General features: G+C 41.0%; 1 protein-coding gene across 1 annotated transcript; it reads left to right on the top strand.

Moving 5' to 3' along the window:
* Positions 1 to 1,440: 1,440 nt before the first annotated feature.
* On the top strand, positions 1,441 to 17,150 carry sec63 (SEC63 homolog, protein translocation regulator). Its single transcript, XM_087852048.1, has 20 exons — positions 1,441 to 1,699; positions 2,385 to 2,484; positions 3,943 to 4,057; positions 4,261 to 4,373; positions 4,483 to 4,544; positions 5,732 to 5,790; positions 5,987 to 6,037; positions 6,133 to 6,241; positions 6,384 to 6,478; positions 6,737 to 6,869; positions 7,767 to 7,856; positions 7,985 to 8,130; positions 8,254 to 8,401; positions 10,507 to 10,589; positions 10,769 to 10,837; positions 10,975 to 11,130; positions 11,260 to 11,445; positions 11,601 to 11,801; positions 13,051 to 13,155; positions 14,705 to 17,150. The coding sequence occupies exons 1-20, from the start codon at positions 1,576 to 1,578 to the stop codon at positions 14,840 to 14,842; spliced, it is 2,283 nt and encodes a 760-aa protein (XP_087708174.1). The 5' UTR covers positions 1,441 to 1,575; the 3' UTR covers positions 14,843 to 17,150.
* The last annotated feature ends 415 nt before the right edge of the window (positions 17,151 to 17,565 follow it).

Here is a 17,565-nt window from a genome sequence, read left to right as displayed (position 1 = left end):
TATTTTGCATTTACTCTTGATGATTGGAATATATCCAGAGTATGTTTGTATATGCATATGTGTATGTGTATGGACATTGTACCTGATAAATGTCAGTCGGAGTGACTTAATAAATGCATTTGCACTAAGTGAGACTGGATGCTGAAGTTATATTTAAATATTTATATAATTTTTTAAAATACATTCCAAAACATAATAGGCTAGAACAAAAAAACAAAAACCTGAACAAAGTGCCCAAAAATGTAAGCAATAAATTGCACAAATTGCTGGATGTAGCAAAACGCAATGAATTAAAATGAATTAAAACTGCAAATATGTAAATTTATCTATAATCACTTTTATGTTACACATAAACTACTGACAATTATCTAATGGTTCAGACTTTACAGATCCTTCATATGAAGTCATGTCATACACGGGATGTTTACATAACTAAAAAACAAAGACACCCCCCCCCCCCCCCCCCCCCCACCCCCCCATTGCATTTATTCAAGCTCAAAAAGGAAGAACATGGACATGAGTAAGAAGAGGCCTCACCAGTCGCTGTTTATCCGGGAGAGTGAAGTGGAGAGGGTGAGCAGCTTTAGATACCTGGGCGATCACATCAGTGAGGACCTCACCTGGGCACTGAACACCACACAGCTGGTCAAAAAGGCTCAGCAGCTGCTGCACTTCCTGAGGAGACTGAGGAAATTTGGGATGTTTGCCAAGATCCTTAGCAGCTTCTACAGCTGCACTGTGGAGAGCACACTGACCAGCTGCATCACTGCATGGTACAGCAGCACTACTGCTATGCGCAAACGCCTGCAGAGAGTTACAATAACTGCGGAGAAAATCACCAGGACCCCGCTCTGCAGAGCATCTACCATCGCAGAGTCCAAGGAGAGCTGCCTCCATCCTTAGAGACCCCACACACCCCCAACATGGACTGTTCACACTCCTGCCCTCGGGACGAAGGTTTAGAAGTGTGAAATCCAGAACATCTAGACTCAACAACTACTTCTTCCCCACTATCAGACTCCTGAACAGCTGACCTACCTCAACTGCAATTTGCACATCAGGACAATTTGTACACTAAGTTCTTTTGTACATTAAGATCCTTTGTACATCCTTTTACATTGACAACTGCTTACCTCACTTTTCTTCGTTTACATATTTTGTACTTATTTATTTATCTTTCTCTATTTTTTTATACTTGATTTTACCTAATTTATCCTTTTCCTTCAACCCTACCTAACTTGACATTTGTGTATGGACAGCAAACGAAGAATTTAATTGCACAGAGAAATGCTATTTCTTCTGTACACATGACAATAAACACTTTGAATCTTGAAACCATTCACACGCTGATCTCCAATGCCACCGCTAGGGGTCGCTAACGCGGGAAAGGTTTTAAAACATTAAACGAAGAAGAAGTCAAATCACATTGCGCAGGCGTACACCACGTACACCGATGCATCCATAGCGTCGAGCTCTCTTGGCTGGATTGCTAACGGTCTGTCAGGTATCACACATTGGGCTTGAAGGGGGAAGAGCAGCGGTGGAGAAGAAGGGCGACCCAAGCGCCGCTACGAAATGGCCGGGCAACAGTTCCAGTACGATGACAGCGGCAATACCTTTTTCTATTTCCTAACGTCCTTCGTCGGACTTATTGTGATCCCGGCCACATATTACCTCTGGCCCCGGGATCAAAATGCTGGTAAGGCCTGACTGTGTGGCTCAGTGCTAACTGAGCTAACTTAACTGTCTAACTTAACATGAAGTTTTCTGGCGGTATTTTGGCTTGTATACGGCTACCAGCTGGCCACGATTTAGCCTCCATTTGGGTCTACCTCCAGGAGCTTTGCAGTGAAACCCAGCGACACAGGCGCCTGGAAACATGAGCTAACAGCACAGCTAAAACACCAAAAGCCAGCGTCACTCTGGCACGCGCTTAAGCTTTCCTTTGCGCTTTTATTGACCTCCTCTTGATAGCTCCCTATCTTAGCGAGACTCTATGCTAGTTAACAGAATGCAGCCAGCATAAGCTGTTATATAAGTTATGGTAGCAAACTTTATGCAGCTGGTCTACTGGGAGTAGCTGACTGGGAGAATCTGACTGGCAGGTAAACCGGTTATCGTAGTGACCTCAGATAATTTATAGAAGTTAATAAACACAGAGCCACTAAACTCATAAAATAACTATTTGTCCATCTTCTGCAATAGGATTGAAGATTGATTAATACAAAATTCGAGCTGATTGAAGTAAACAACATTACTAAACCCTCCCCCTGGCACAGTAGTGGCTCTGTGCAGCCAGGCAATCTCACTGAATTGTTGCTATGTTGTTATGCATACTGATTGTGGCTGTTTTCATACTGCTAATGTGCTTCCTCTTGTCTCAGAACAACTGCGCCTAAAGAGCCTGCGGAGGGTGCACGGCAGGTGTCTGTGGTATCGGCTCAGGCTGATGAAGTCGCAGCAGAGCATCGTGCCAACACTAAAGTGAGTCTGCTGAATTGAACTTTGGGTTTGTACTTATAGTAGCTCGTCCCACACATGGTTTTCTTGTTGTTTGGTGGATTTCCTCAGCTTCCCTTTCTAAAGAATTTTTCTGGAGGTAACATCTATGAAAGCGAACGTCTTATTTATAACTGGTTTGAGACTTCAGTTATGAATGGGAGTCTATCGTGCGTTACACCGAAGCCATAAGAAGTTTTAGTTTGAAGTCCTTCATAACACTATCTTTGTATTCTTTACAGGGAAGATTCACGGATGTAGTGAAGGTGGAATTCAGAGGGTTGGTGTGGAAGCTAGGGCTAGGGTGATATGGAGGCATATGATTTGCTTTGGTGACCGCTAAAGGGACCAGCTGAAAGAGGATCACGACTTGCATATAAATATGTTGACTTATATTTGGACAACACTTCCTGGACAGTACAATAACAAGCTTGCATGCTTAGTTGTTTGCCTGCTTGTTGAACGTCACATCGCTGCTGTTGTTTAGGATTGACTGGCCCAAGCTGTTAACACTGTGATCACTCAGACATCGTCTCGACACTGTACCTGTTTCTGACAGCATATAGATTCACTCTGAGGGTTTTTCCAGCCGGACAAAGAATGTGTTGTGGTATATGTTATGGTCAGACTGAATACTCTCTTTTAAGTACATATAAGAACTTGCTTTTGGCATGAGTGCAGTTTATGTTGTTTGCGTGTGACTTGTGCTGTGGCTGTAAACATTTAGCTGCACTGCTTAACATTTATCTTAACATCACCCTGTCTTCTAAGAGCTGTTTATTCGCTCTGCGTGGTTTAACAGCTTCTTACTCCCACTTACTCCTCTCTCGCGCCTTCACTAGACCCACATCCTGTATTTACTCCCAGTATTTAACAACTGCCATTTATAAAGCCTTCCCTTGCTTGGCTGCTCATAGTACAGAAGACGGTGGAAGCACACAGCTTGTTTATCGGGGTGGAAAAAATCAAAGCGATCATCTCAGCCTCACTCTCAAAATCTCAGTATCTGTTTCCCTCTCACAAGTGTATCATCGGGAGCGTGTTTATTATAAGAATCCATCATGTATTTCTCCGGTCGAGCAACTCAGACAACTCTGGCTAGTGAGCTGTCGTCATGGCAACAGATGCTGCAGAGCAGGCCACAGGTTTTTTGCCATTGTCATGGTAACAAGTTCAACTTCAACGCATAAATATTAAACAAACAACAATGTCAGAACGTGGCATGTCCTTGTGTTTGGATGTGTTGGGTTGAAATTTGCTTTTAGTGTTTCAAATTATGATAGAATGTTTGTAGCTTTAAATGGTAAAGATCATTTCAGTTGCAGCGTTATATTAATGTGGATGTAGTCATCGGAAGTGTTTCTGAAAATGACAGATGTCTCATGTGGGCTCTATAGCCCAGATGTTTATTCATGTTTCCTGTTTGTGTGCTGACATTTTCAGGAAAGCAGCCTTGTTATTTGGGTGGCTCGTGTTTCTGCTGCTGGCCTACAAGGTGTCTAAGCTGGACAGAGAGTACCAGGAGTATAATCCATATGAAGTCCTCAGCTTGGACCCGGTAAACACACACAAAACAAATGGTTTATTGCAAAGCCACTGGAGTCCTTAATGTTACATTTTTATTTTTTGTATTACTTCCACATCTTACTCAAGCTCAAAACGTGTCTTTCTGGATTTCTGGGACTTCTCAGTCTTCTTTAAATTAGGGCTGATTGTCTTTGTTACCTACATTACATGTGGTGTGGTGTATTTGTGTTTCAGGGTGCATCGCTGTCAGAAATCAAGAAGCAGTACCGTGTACTGTCACTCAAGTATCACCCCGACAAAGGTGGCGATGAGGCCACATTCATGAGAATTGCTAAGGCCTATGCTGCGTAAGTATCATTGTGGTTTTGACTTTGTTCATGCCAGCCAGATTACATCTTCTAGCCCAGAGTTCTGGGTTGATCAAATAATCTGTTTTTTGTTTTTTCTTCCTTGCAGTCTAACCAATGAACAGTCAAGGCAGAACTGGGAAATGTATGGAAACCCTGACGGCCCAGGAGGTAAGTGAAGCTTCTCTCATACACACCAGTTTAATGCATTGGTGCACCTTCTCCACTGATGCTGGTGAAACAGTTTCCTCTTAACTTGTAGTAAATCATTTGAAACAGCACAGTCCAGTAAGAGCAGGGATGATACGAAAAAGAGTTTGCTCCACTTTCACACACATTCTTTGTCTGTGCGGCTCCACTAATGGAATGATAGCACACTTTTGGATTTTGCGGCTTCTGTAAATGTAAACCTTTAAACTCAGTCAGTTAAATAAGTACATTTCAAGCACTGTAATAGTTTTAGATGTGTTACTTAGTTTTATTTACATTCATGAACAAATTTATCACAATTTGTTTGAGGCTGGTATCATTTTATGTGGGAGCTCTACCGGCTGACTCTGTTGTTAAATGTCTTCTCATTAATATACAGAATCTTCAAGCAAAGGAAATAAGTTTTGGTACTGAAGGTTTTCTAGTTTTAGTTTCTTGAGGAGGCTTGGCTGCATGCAGACAAACAGAGAGGAGAGCGAAAAAGAGACTTTGTGCTATCTTTAAACAGTCACATCATCTGAAAACAACTTGACTTTTTATTAGCTTTTTAAAACTGTATCCGGATTTATACACAATTATAACAGAACAGGAAGTCTTGATCCATTATCTATTATCTAGACATTCCGGCCACACCTGAAGCCCCAGAAAATTAAACCGTTGCCTCGAGTGTCTGAGTCGTCAGACTAGCTGATTACTTCGATACTGCCTTCAGTGAAGATCAATTTTCAACATGGTAGAACAAGATTGTGATTAGATTACAGGTTGTCCCAACAGATTCCCTGGCAACTCTGCATTCAGTTACTGAGCATCCAAATCATTTCCACACTGCAAAGTCATCTTCACCTGCCATTCTGTCTTCTGTTTGCTATTCAAGTTGCACATCAGAGATCAGCAGTGCACCCAGTGAGCATCACTCTCATTGTGTCACTACCTGCCATGGTAGACGTGGTGTAGAAAAGTTTAAATGAGCTGATTATACTGTTTCATATGCCAAATTTAGATCATCAACAACACAGTATCATTAGATTGCTCACCCTTACAAGTAATTTGCGACACAGAGGAGTGCTTTTGCAGAAAGATTGCTTTCAGTATGTATAAAGGGAATTTTTCTGTTTAATTCCATTGCCTCTTGTGTCTCCCTTTTCTAGCAACCAGCTTTGGCATCGCCCTGCCTGCCTGGATTGTTGACCAGAAGAACTCAATGCTGGTATTTGTCCATTATTTCATTGTAGAGTTAACTGATACATCTCATATGTGATTTTTATTTTTTCTTAATAGCAGAGAGCCCCTATACTCCAAAGAACCATACTTTATTAAAAAACAAAACAAAAACACTATGTGGGCTATTGTAGATCAAGTTGAAAGACTTGGTTGGATCGAACTGCTTTATTTTCATTTTATAGGTGCTGTTGGTGTATGGACTTGCCTTTATGGTTATCCTTCCTGTTGTTGTGGTAAGTGTTCATCATGATTTCATATAGAAATAGAAGCCTTGTATTGTTATAATCTGTGTTTCTCATGCTGGTTGTTCTTTTTCTTTGTACTTTAGGGGACATGGTGGTACCGCTCAATCCGATACAGTGGAGACCAGATCCTCATCAACACCACCCAGCTCTTTATGCATTTCATGTGCAAGACACCGAATATGAACATGAAACGTGAGTTTCTGGTTCACATACTGGAAGATTCTGTAGCATTGCACATGCTTTACTTTATTCAGCAAAGGTTATGTTGATATAAATTCGGTCTTCTTCCTGATTGCATTAACAAATTGTAATTTTGGCTGACTCTGGCCTCCAGGGTTAATCATGGTGTTGACGGCAGCACTCGAATTTGATCCTCGCAACAATAAAGAAGCAACCATAAGACCCACAGACAACGTTGAAGTGCCGCAGGTAAAAACAGAAGTTTGCTTCTGTGAAAGAAGCTTCATAAGAGAAGAAACTTGGTTTGAGGGGGGTGTTATGTCCAGATGTTGTTTTTGAGATGGAAGTTTTTGAGATGAGGAAGGAAAAGAGCGCTCTCATTGCGATTTCATTTCCTGTGTGATTGAAGTTCATTGCCAGTAACTCAGAATTCAGCACGCAACGTAGAAGATGATGTTTTTGTACAATACAGTATGTTATAATGACTGCCTCCCAACTCTCCCGTAGTTGATCCGTGAATTAGGAAATATCAATGTGAAGAAGAAGGAGCCTCCGTTCTACTATCCCTACAGTCTGAAGGCCAGGGTGTTGGTGTTAGCTCACTTGGCCCGCATGGACGTGTCTGAGGAATTAGAGGAAGGTAGGACACATGCTGAACGATACTCACTGGAATTGTACATTTTTACTAATTATGCTTGTTTAATTATTTTATTAAAAAAAGAAATCTTCAAGTAGATCTGGCCTAGTTGTTCAAAAGATTAATGAAGCCTCATTTATCTGGAGCTGATAAATGGGGCTTTATCACCCCCCCCCCCCAAGACCCAAATGTTGTCATTATATTGCTTTCATGATGTAAGAGTGCAGTAGTATCATTGTGCAGCGACTGTTGTTGTGATTTGGCGCTATATAAATAAAATTTAATTGAATGCAGTTCATAATGAATAGATAACAGGTGTCAATAGTGGTGGTTCTCAACTTTGTCTGTGAAGCAAGCCTTTCTTCTTCAGGCTGGGTGTTTTGTGGGTCATGTGACTCTTGATCCCTCCAGTTATGATGAAGTGGTGATTGGAAATCTGTAGAGAACGTCAAAATTTAACATTAAAATTAAACACTGTTGCAAAAATCGAATTAATGGTCCAGAAAATTGTTAATCAGGTGATTTAGTGCACAGGAGCAAAATATTAATCCAAGTTGACTATTTTATCTACGAGTGCACTCTCGTTGCTGTTGTTTCTTTCTAAAGTGATTTTAAACATTATGTCGAAAAACACTTTAGATTTTTGGCAGCTCAAAGTGAAATTTGTCAAAATGGATTTTGATTGAATGGGTATTCTTGGTGTGTGTTCTGCACTCCGGTAGCTTCAATTCCAGTGTGTAAAACAGACTTGGAAGCAGATTAGAATCTTAGAATAGAATATAACACAAATAATAATAATATATCCTTTTCTACATCAGATAAACAATGCAGCGCTTCATTCAGTGCTTTTGATAAATTTCACAGGCTCTTTAAATAAAATGTTGTATGTTTCTGTTCCAGATCAGAGGTTTGTGGTGAAAAAGACTCCAGCGCTTCTCCAGGAGATGATCAATGTGGGCTGTCAACTTATTTTTATGGCCAACAGCAGAGGTTTGCATATATACTACACATTATTACAGCTCTTTGACTACTGTTATACATTTTTTTAGTTCTATTGGTGCTACCAACATCATAAAATCTTTGTATACTTTTCCATGAATGATAATGTCTCTCCTCAGGTTTCAGTGCTCCTCGCTTGGTGACCATAGAGAACTGTATGAAATTGACCCAGATGATAGTGCAGGGCCTGAAGGAGTCAAAGTCACCGCTGCTGCAGCTGCCTCACTTTGAAGAGGAGCATCTCCGATACTGCATTTCTAAAAAGGTATCTAACGAGAGTTTGCATGTGCTCGCATACTGTGTGTAATATAATGGGAGATAAAGATGTTTTATGGTCGACAGGTCACGTATTCTCTCACTGCCATCCTCTTCCTCCTCCCTACTTTAGTATAAGGTGCGAACCCTCCAGGACTTGGTGAGTCTGAAGGACTCCGACAGACGAAACATGCTGCGTTTCCTTGGAGAGGAGAAGTACGACGAGGTCATGGCTGTGCTGGGCAGCTTCCCTCACATCACCATGGATATCAAACTGCAGGGTCAGTCCTTAAAAACACACTTTGTTTGTTCATAGCAGACCTTTGATAGTCTGATCTGCTGTTTTTTTAACAGACTGTTCTCTGGCCATTAGTGCTGTAAATCATTAACCTCCTAAGACCCGAGCTCTTTCATGGCATGCATTTTTAATTTCTCTTTGCTATTTGGGCTGATTGGGATCTGATGAATGTAAAAACAAAGAATTACATGATTTTTTTTTTGATTTTTTTTTTTTTTGTACCTTATTTTCATTTCTGAGAAAAATGAGACCCACATATGAGGATATTCGCTTTAAATTTTGATAGAACAGTGGCAGTATAATGTCCTCGTAAGTGGATATCAGGCCCTTGTAGAGTAACATTTAGTATTTTGGTCTAGACAACCCAAAATGCGATGTCCACATATGTGGACGCCAGGTCCTAGGAGGTTAATGTTGCTTTGGTGTGAGTTGCTCATTTTTTAAAATTTATTTATTTTTTGGATATGTTGGATGTAAATATGGAACTGTGCACACCCCAAGTGTGAGGAAATGCCATTGACATCATGACATTGTTACTGAACAAATCTTGTTGTGAGGAGTTTCATGTAGGAACCTTTTCTTTCTACCAAACTACAACTGGCATCTGTCTACCTGTGACAAGAGGCTCATGCTTGTGGCAGTGTGACAGGTTGTAGACGTTGTCATGTCTTGTGGGGGCGACCGTGGCTCAGGGGAATGGGAAGCTCATCTGTAACCGGAAAGGAGGGGGGGAGTGTAACAAACTCACTGACCACTTTAATAGAGACATCTTGTGAGCATTGGTTTGGACTCCTTCGTCCTTTAGAACTGACTTAACGCTTTATGTCATTGACTCAATGCTGGGCTGCACATTCATGATGCTCCTTTTCACAATCTCAAAGGTGTTCTGTTGGTTTTAGATCTGCTCAATCAACTCATTGTCATACTCAGTAAAGAAATTTGAGATTATTTAACCTTTGTGACATGGTGTGTTGTCCTGCTGGAAGTAGACGTCAGGAGATGGGTACACTATGATCATACAGGGTGGACATGGTGAGCAACAATAGGAGGCTGTGGTGTCTAAACAATGTTCAGCTTGTACTAAGGGCCCCAAAGTGTGGCAAGAAAATATCCCCCTGCACCATTACACCAGCAGCAGCATGCGTCCATACTTTTGTGTTATTTACAGCAAATCCCAACCCTAACATCTGCATTGCGCAGAAGAAGCAGAGGCGAATCGGGCCATGCAACATTTTTCCAATCTTCTATTAGCCCATTTTTCTGAGCCTGTGCAGACTGTGTAGCTCCAGTTGTCTGTTTTTGGCTGACAAGAGTGGCACCCTTAGTCTTTTTTTTGCTATCGCTCATCAGCTTCAAGGTTCAGCGTGTGTGGTGTGTCGAGAGAAGCTCTTCTGCATACCTTGCTTGTAACGGGTGCTTTATTTGAGTTACTGTTGCCATCCTATCAGCTCAAAGCAGTCTGGTCATTGTCTTCTGACCTCGGGCATCAACAAGGCAATTTCTCCAGGAGAACTGCCACTCACTGGATATTTCCTGTTTTTCAAACCATTCTCTGTAAATCCTAGAGAGTGCTGTGTTGGGCATCTGATCTGAAATACTCAGACTTGCCTGTCTGGCACTAACAAAGTCACTTAAATCACCTTTATTCACTAATTCTGATGCTCAGTTTGACCATACATGCCCAAATCTACTGAGTTGCTGCAATGTAATCAGCTGATAGAATATTTGCATTCTTGAGCAGTTAAACAGGTGTACCTAACAAAGTGGATATCGAATATTTGTATATTTTCTCATTTTGGTAAATATTTCTAAAGCTGATGCTTACAAAAAAGGAAGACGCATAATTACACTACAGGGTAGAGGGAAAATATGTTACTTTGATTTCGACTTCAGTTTCATGTTGCTGTAGATGTGGAAGATGGATTAATGAAGAAAAATTATGGCTGTAAGAAGAGGCATTGTAAGCTTTAGTCCGGTTTGGCTAAACTGCTGATCATTTAGAGTTTTATCTTGTGGCAAAAGTGTGTACATTACGTTTTTCTGTGTTCAACTTTTAGACATTAATGTTTTTGGGGTTTTTTTTTGCAGTCCTTGATGATGAAGACAGTAGTAACATCACGGCAGGCTCAATCGTCACAGTAACCGTCACCTTAAACAGGAAACGGATGGCGGTAAGAAATGTTTCCGTGTGGCTCAACACCTACGTAATACTTGACGTAACAATGAGTTACTAGAAAGCAGGTTCTGCTGCCTTGCACATGCACTACTGTGGATCACCATTAGAGTGCACTGTTGACTGAAAACATGGCTGGATAGCATCAGTTAACTCTGCTTATTGATGTGTGTGTAGGACATGTTTGAACAAGAGCAAGAGCCAGTGCCGTGTCAAGGAGATGAGACTGCCACTACAGAGGAAGCGGTAAGATCACACATGCAGAAACCATTTCGGCTCAGATTAGTTTATGTTCAGTTTGCTTGGGCAACTTAAAGCTGTAAAAGTTTAATGGTTCAAAGAATCATGTTCACGTTTTCTTGTTTTGTGTGTCTGATCTGAAGCAAGGAGACACAAGTAAAGCCAAAACCAAAGTGTGGCAGAACAAGAATAAAGGGGCTAAAAAGACAGCCAAGTCCAAGAAGAAAAAGTTAACCAAGAAGAAAGCCACTCCTGCCCCTGCCAAAAACAAGCAGGCCAATGGCACCGTGGCAGGAAATGTAAGCAGCCACTCACTCAGTCAGTTACACCTGAATTAAACTAACACCAGCATCCACCTACTGTCAGATGATTATTTAAAACAACGGTGCTTTCAGCATAACTTTTCATTATTGATACCGGTGTCGCAGGAAGTCGCAGCAACAACAACAACAGCAGCAACTGTGGCGACAAAAGAGGAAGATGATGACGGGTCAGACAAAGGCAGCGAGTCAGACGAGGGCGAAGCCAACAAGGATTCTCCGAGCGAAAGAGACGAAGACAGCGACAAACAGAGCGACACAGAAGTCGACGAGATGGCTGGCGACGACGAGGAGGTCAGAGAGCGTTAATCGGATGCATATGTCATTCGTAGGATTTAGCAGCAGGAGCTTTATCACTTAAAAGCCTATAGTGTTGAGGTCCAGCTGATAAATGGAAGGGAAACGCTCTATCCAATCTAACCGTCACTCTTTTCGCCCCTGCCTGTCAGGAGTGGGAAGCGTTGCAACAAAGCATCCAGCGGCGAGAGCGGGCCCTGCTAGAAACCAAGTCAAAGGTGACACACCCGGTCTACAGTCTCTACTTTCCAGAGGAGAAGCAGGAGTGGTGGTGGCTCTACATTGCTGACCGCCGAGAGCATACCCTCGTCTCCATGCCCAGTCACGTGTGCACGCTAAAAGACACAGAAGAGGTGAGATTGCCGCACTAGAATTTTAACGGACACACAGGAAGTGAGCGTGTGCCTGTGCCAGATGACTCTTTGGAGAATTTGTGATTGTTTTCAGAGAAATAATTTGACACGGTGACATCATGATCGATAATTTACACGTAATTAATCAGCATAATTGTTATTTTAAATTGTATGATTTTATATTGTTATTGTTTTTAATTAAAAAAGTAGTGATGATCATCAGATCCAGCACTACAGTCAGTTCATTGTGTTTGTATCAAAATACTTTGTGAATATCGTTTGGATTACACAGTAATGCATGTGAGGTAAAAAGGTCTTAATAAGTTAGTGTGTGCTTATGTTTCTTGTAACCCCTTGCACATGCTGTTGCTAAGCAACCCTTTGCACTTGTGTCACTTGTCATTATTTCCTCAGAGTAGTGTGTGTCTGTGTTTGTTTTGCACAATTTGCACCACTGATCCTGGTGCTCAGCATAACCAGCACAGACTGACGTGAAGGTAAAAGCTTAACAAGGCCGTTTTTAAGCGTGCATGACTGGCCACCCCCGCTCTCAAGGATGGTAATAAGAGGCGTTGCAGGTCACTGCCAAGAAATCCATTAGCCTGTCACTTCAGCAGTTCCTTCTGTCGTTTCTCGCTGTGTGACTGTTAATACGCCGCGCTTTCATCTCTGGCCAGGACAGTTAATAGTGGCTATGATCACAGCTCATTCTCTGCTCGCACGCTGAATAATAATTAGGTTCATTGTGCTCGTAATGAGCTGTTTTCCATATGTAATTGCGCAACATAGTAATCATAGCCTGAGGCAATGTTGGTCTAATGTTTACAGTTGGACCCCATCATCGTGCGGCAGTTCATTTGTAATTACCTACCACGCTGTGGCCCTCTGCTGCTAGATGATTGTACATCATTGGTGACAGCAGATTGCAGAAATTTATAATATTCAAAGCGTTTGTCCTTTGCCTCTTTTTGGCGCTTGCATTAGTGGTTTCTATGGGGATGGAAACAGGTCGGCTTTGTTTACATGGAGACTATTGTATTTTCGCATCAATCGCAGGATTTTGGCCACAATCCAGCATTGCAGCTGTAATTAATGCATAAAACAATAGTGCTCTGAGTCATACAGTTATACACTGCACATTGAGTGCTTCTGTGATTAGATTTGGTTAAAGGGAGTCTTTTAAGAAACATGAAATTAACATATTTATGTGTGTGTGTGTGTGTGTGTGTCTCCATGGGTTATTTTCCAGGTGGAACTCAAGTTTTCAGCCCCCTCCAAAACGGGCAACTACCAATATTCTGTTATCCTTCGTTCTGATTCCTACCTAGGACTGGACCAGATCAAACCACTCAAGGTGTGTATGTGTGTGCCTTTTATTAGTGTGTGTGTGTGTGTGTGTAAATAGGGGGGCCTTCCGTCAGCCAATCAGTTCAAATTGTCCTGGATATGATGGGTTTTTGCTACCAAAGTGGCTGGAATAATAAACCCACCAGCTGTAGCCAAATGTAGCTGAGGCTCACTGAACAATGGTATTGATTGCTGCCAAGATGTTAGGAATGAGGGTATTGACTGCTAGCCAGAAGCAATATGATTTGTATTGTTGTAGGCAGTGCACTTTAAGTGCACTTAAGGTTTGGTTTTCTTCTACCGGTCAAGAATTTATTTATTTCATAGCTACTCACCTTTATCTTAAAATGCGGGATCGTCAAATCAATGTTATTCAAATTAGACTTGAACCCAGTATGTGATTGGTTTCATTCTGAAAGCATGTGGTGCTTGCAGTGGAAAAAATGTCAATGCCAATGTCGTACAGACATATATATAAAATGACTTGTTTAGTACCTAATTTTTATCCAGTATTTGGATGTGTATTTAGATGTTCTACACAAAAAATGTGTAGAACATTTTTGAATGGGGATTCTTGTTGGCACTACATCTTTTATATATATTTTTCAATGACCTTGTGTTATATGAAAGTTTGTCAGCCATTGTCAGTGGCCAATAGCTCTTCTGCAGGCAGAGAGGAGGTTATCCATAATAACCATAAAGCACAACATGTGGGCCAAGCACTAAATGCATAAATTAAATGATGCACTGGCGAGAAAGAGTTAAAACACTTGCAGGCTCTTTACTAGAGCCTAACACAAAGAGAATTTTTAAGACTAACATATTTAAAAAATCAGATATATTGGAGAATATATACTCTATATTGCCAAAAGTATTCTCTCAGCCAACCAATTATTGAATTCAGGTGTTCCGATCACTTCCGTGGCCACAGTTGTATACAATCAAGGACCTAAGCATGCGGACTCCTACAAACATTTGTTTAAAAACAACAAAAAAAAGGGGTGGTCGCTCTCAGGAGCTCACAGTGTTTTGATTCCAGTCAGCTGTTAGTGGTTTTATAACAAAGTGGAAACGACTGAGAAAGACAGCCACTTAAAATCAGAGCGAGGTCAGATAATTAGTTGGCTTGGGGTTAATTTACTTAACAGCAGATATAATACTGACTCTGATAGATCAGCAAATATTGGCTGATATACTTCATACATTACACCAATATTTTTAGCTGCTTCCTTGTCACAAGGGGTCGCCACAGCAGGTAACTGGAATTAAACCAGCAACCTTTCGCTTAATTGACATTTTAAATGCCGTAAACCAGGAACCACTGCTGTACATTTCCTAGATTCCCATGTGATCCTTAACATTTCATGTAGGTGCACAGGTCATTTTTCCCAGTATTGTGTTACAATATTTCCTTATCGGTTTTCCAAGAGCATCTGAAGTCATATTGAGGCACATGCTAGCATTTGTAATAATCTACAAATCACCTTAAATAATATGCACAGACTCGAAAGTGTTAATTGCAATGATGATAACACAAGTGCTTTGTGTTTGTGCAGTTGGAGGTCCACGAGGCCAAGGCCATTCTGGACAACCACCCGCAGTGGGACATCCCCGACACGGAGGAGGAGGACGAGGAGCAAGAGGACAGCGACGGCATCGAGGAGAGTGAAGATGACGATGAGGACAACGACTGAGCGCGTGCGTACGCGCTCAGCCCTCCCCTCCCTCCTCCCTTTACCCTCTCATGGACTTGGCCACACATTCACTGCTGACCCCGCTCAAGCCAGAAAGCAGTCAGTGAGGAGCAGCGAAGCCACAAACACTCACAGAGTCACCGGGGACAGTTTCTACACACAGAGCCCTCCTCCATTTAACCTTTGCAAAGTCATGGACTGTGACCTGAACCCCGACACCCCGAAATTCTCTTTTCTACAGAGACTTGTTTATTCACTTTCCGCTGCTGGCGGAAGAGAATTCTGTGAATACTAACAGGCCTGTTGTGTGTGTGTGTGTGTGTGTGTGTGTGTGTGTGTGTGTGTGTGTGTGTGTGTGTGTGTGTGTGTGTGTGTGTGTGTGTGTGTGTGTGTGTGTGTGTGTGTGTGTGTGTGTGCGGGTGTGCGGGTGTGCGAGTGCGTCAATGGTATGTAACCTTGTGTCTTTGTACAGGTATGGCAAATGGACACACTGTGGACTGGAGGACCTATTGTTAGAATTCTAATTATTATTATTATTATTATTATTATATTGGCTCTTTTCTTCTTTTCTTGACAGGGAGTGGGGATGTATAACCGCCAATTCCATCTGCAAAATTAAAAATGCTGATCTCCGTATGGAAATCATTCTCAACACACTTTGCTCCTGTTTTTAATAATGCTCAGCACCAATGTTTTCCACAGCAGTGATGCTTTCTGTTGTACATTTATACTGCAGAAGCGCGAAGTTCAGTCCTGCTTTTGGACATCGCAACCAAGTCAGCCATTTGGGATATTTACTTACTTCCACTGTCAAATCAGCCATTGGTTTGTCCGTACACGTATTTTTGACAGAGATATCCACAGATCCTGCTGATCTACAGTCAGTCCTGTAAGTGATGCCCCTTCTCCCCGCGTGATTCACTTTAAAATGTTTTTTATTTTTCCTAAAGAGAAGACGGTTGATTGAAAGCAGGAGGAGCTCGAGTTGAAATGTGATCTCAAATGTAACTGGAGGAGAAGCTGAAAAAACTTGCAGTGTTAGGGTTTGCTTGAATGAGTCATCTTTTAGTTTAGCACTAAAAGATGTGTCTTCAGTCTTTTTTGGGGATAAGATACTGATGTCAAAATATATATAAATGTATTAGAGGGAGAGCGTTACATAGTTACTTCCCTTATCTCAATCCTTTTTCACATTCCAGTGTGTACTCCTTGTCTGAAAAAGGCCTTACGAATACAACTAAAATACTGCAACATACACGTCCTTGGGTGCTATGCACCACTGGTTCCTGAGAGAGAAGTATTTTTTTTTTCTTGTGTAAGAATCTTTAGCGTTGGTTTTCTTTTTCTTTTGATAACCTGTAGCTCATAAGTTTTGGGATACATATCACTGATTTTTTTCATCACAATACCTCCCACAAGTACAGTTATTTTGCAGTTGTATGTGCATTGTGAGTGTAAAAGTGAGTATGATATCCCTGTTAGAGAGACACACACAGCACTCATCTGGGGAAAAAAACTGTTAAACTTGCTTTTTGTTTTTTTCTTAAGCAGAACAGGCTTAGGTTTGCAGTTACTGCCATGTCAGATTGAGTGGTTTGGGGGTTTTTTTTTGTTTTTTTTTACCAAACCTGGGAGTTTTCCATTTTTTCCTGAGGCACACAGAGCAGCTCAGGCTCCCACTTTCATTGATAATTTTTCCGTTAATCATGTAATACATAAATGTGTGTCTGGTTTTGTTGTAATCTAACCTTGATTTTTACATGTGTTAGACTTTGGGAAGGAAAAAAAAGAACAGAGATACTTTGAGTAGTTCTCTTGCTGTATCCTGGCAACTTGGCAGTTTCAGTAATGTGTAATCTATCACCACAAATATCCATAAAGTTGTGTGGGGGTTTTTTTATTTTATTTTTTTATTTTTTTTACAGTGCTTACTAGTGTATCATGTCAGTGTGGGAGAGATGAAAGTTTAAGCATGCTCTCCTCGCACCACATACGCATTCACACAATCTCACATGTGCAAACTATACCCATCTGTAGTTGTGTTCAGAGCAGGTGTACGCTAACAAGTAATATTGTAATCTGAGTATTTATCACTCTACTCAATAGAATGTAGCATCAGTGATTTATGCTGTGGGGGGAGAATGCAGTGAGGTAAAATACGCCATCCCACCCATGACAGACCTTATCCAGGCAACTGGCCGGCAAGTTGCCTCAGTTTGGACAAATGACTACCCAATGATTATCTGCCACTTTTGTTTACAAAGGAACTGTCATTGTAAATGAAAAACTATATTATTTGTATTTAAAAATCATTTCAAATAAAATCTTTTAAATGAGCTGCTTTATTCTTTTATGCATTGAACAGGATTTAATTTTTTATATATTTCTTTTTGTAGTATTTGGTCTTAAAAGAAACATTGCTTAACTTATTGCAGATTGCCGGTGTTAGCTTTAGCTCAGGTTACTAAATGAACCTGGTAGCTAGAAAGTAAACATGTGACCACTTTATATAACATCCTCATTTGCATAATGAAGTGAATATATAAAAAAATTATGTGAGAATAAAAAGAAGGTGGGCTGATAGTTTTGTATTTCTTAAGTAAATACAGAAATAAATATATTCATATTAAAACGAAAGTAAACCCAAATGAATTTGAAAGCCAGTTAAACCTAAAAGGTCTATAATCGAATAAGGGCTTCATTTATTGTCAAACTGTGAATTT

This window comes from Neolamprologus brichardi, chromosome 15, assembly GCF_056152115.1.
Source record: "Neolamprologus brichardi isolate AB-2024 chromosome 15, ASM5615211v1, whole genome shotgun sequence".
Classification (NCBI taxonomy): domain Eukaryota; kingdom Metazoa; phylum Chordata; class Actinopteri; order Cichliformes; family Cichlidae; genus Neolamprologus; species Neolamprologus brichardi.
Note: the sequence above shows the minus strand (reverse complement) of the source record. Positions and strands in the feature narration are given on the sequence as shown.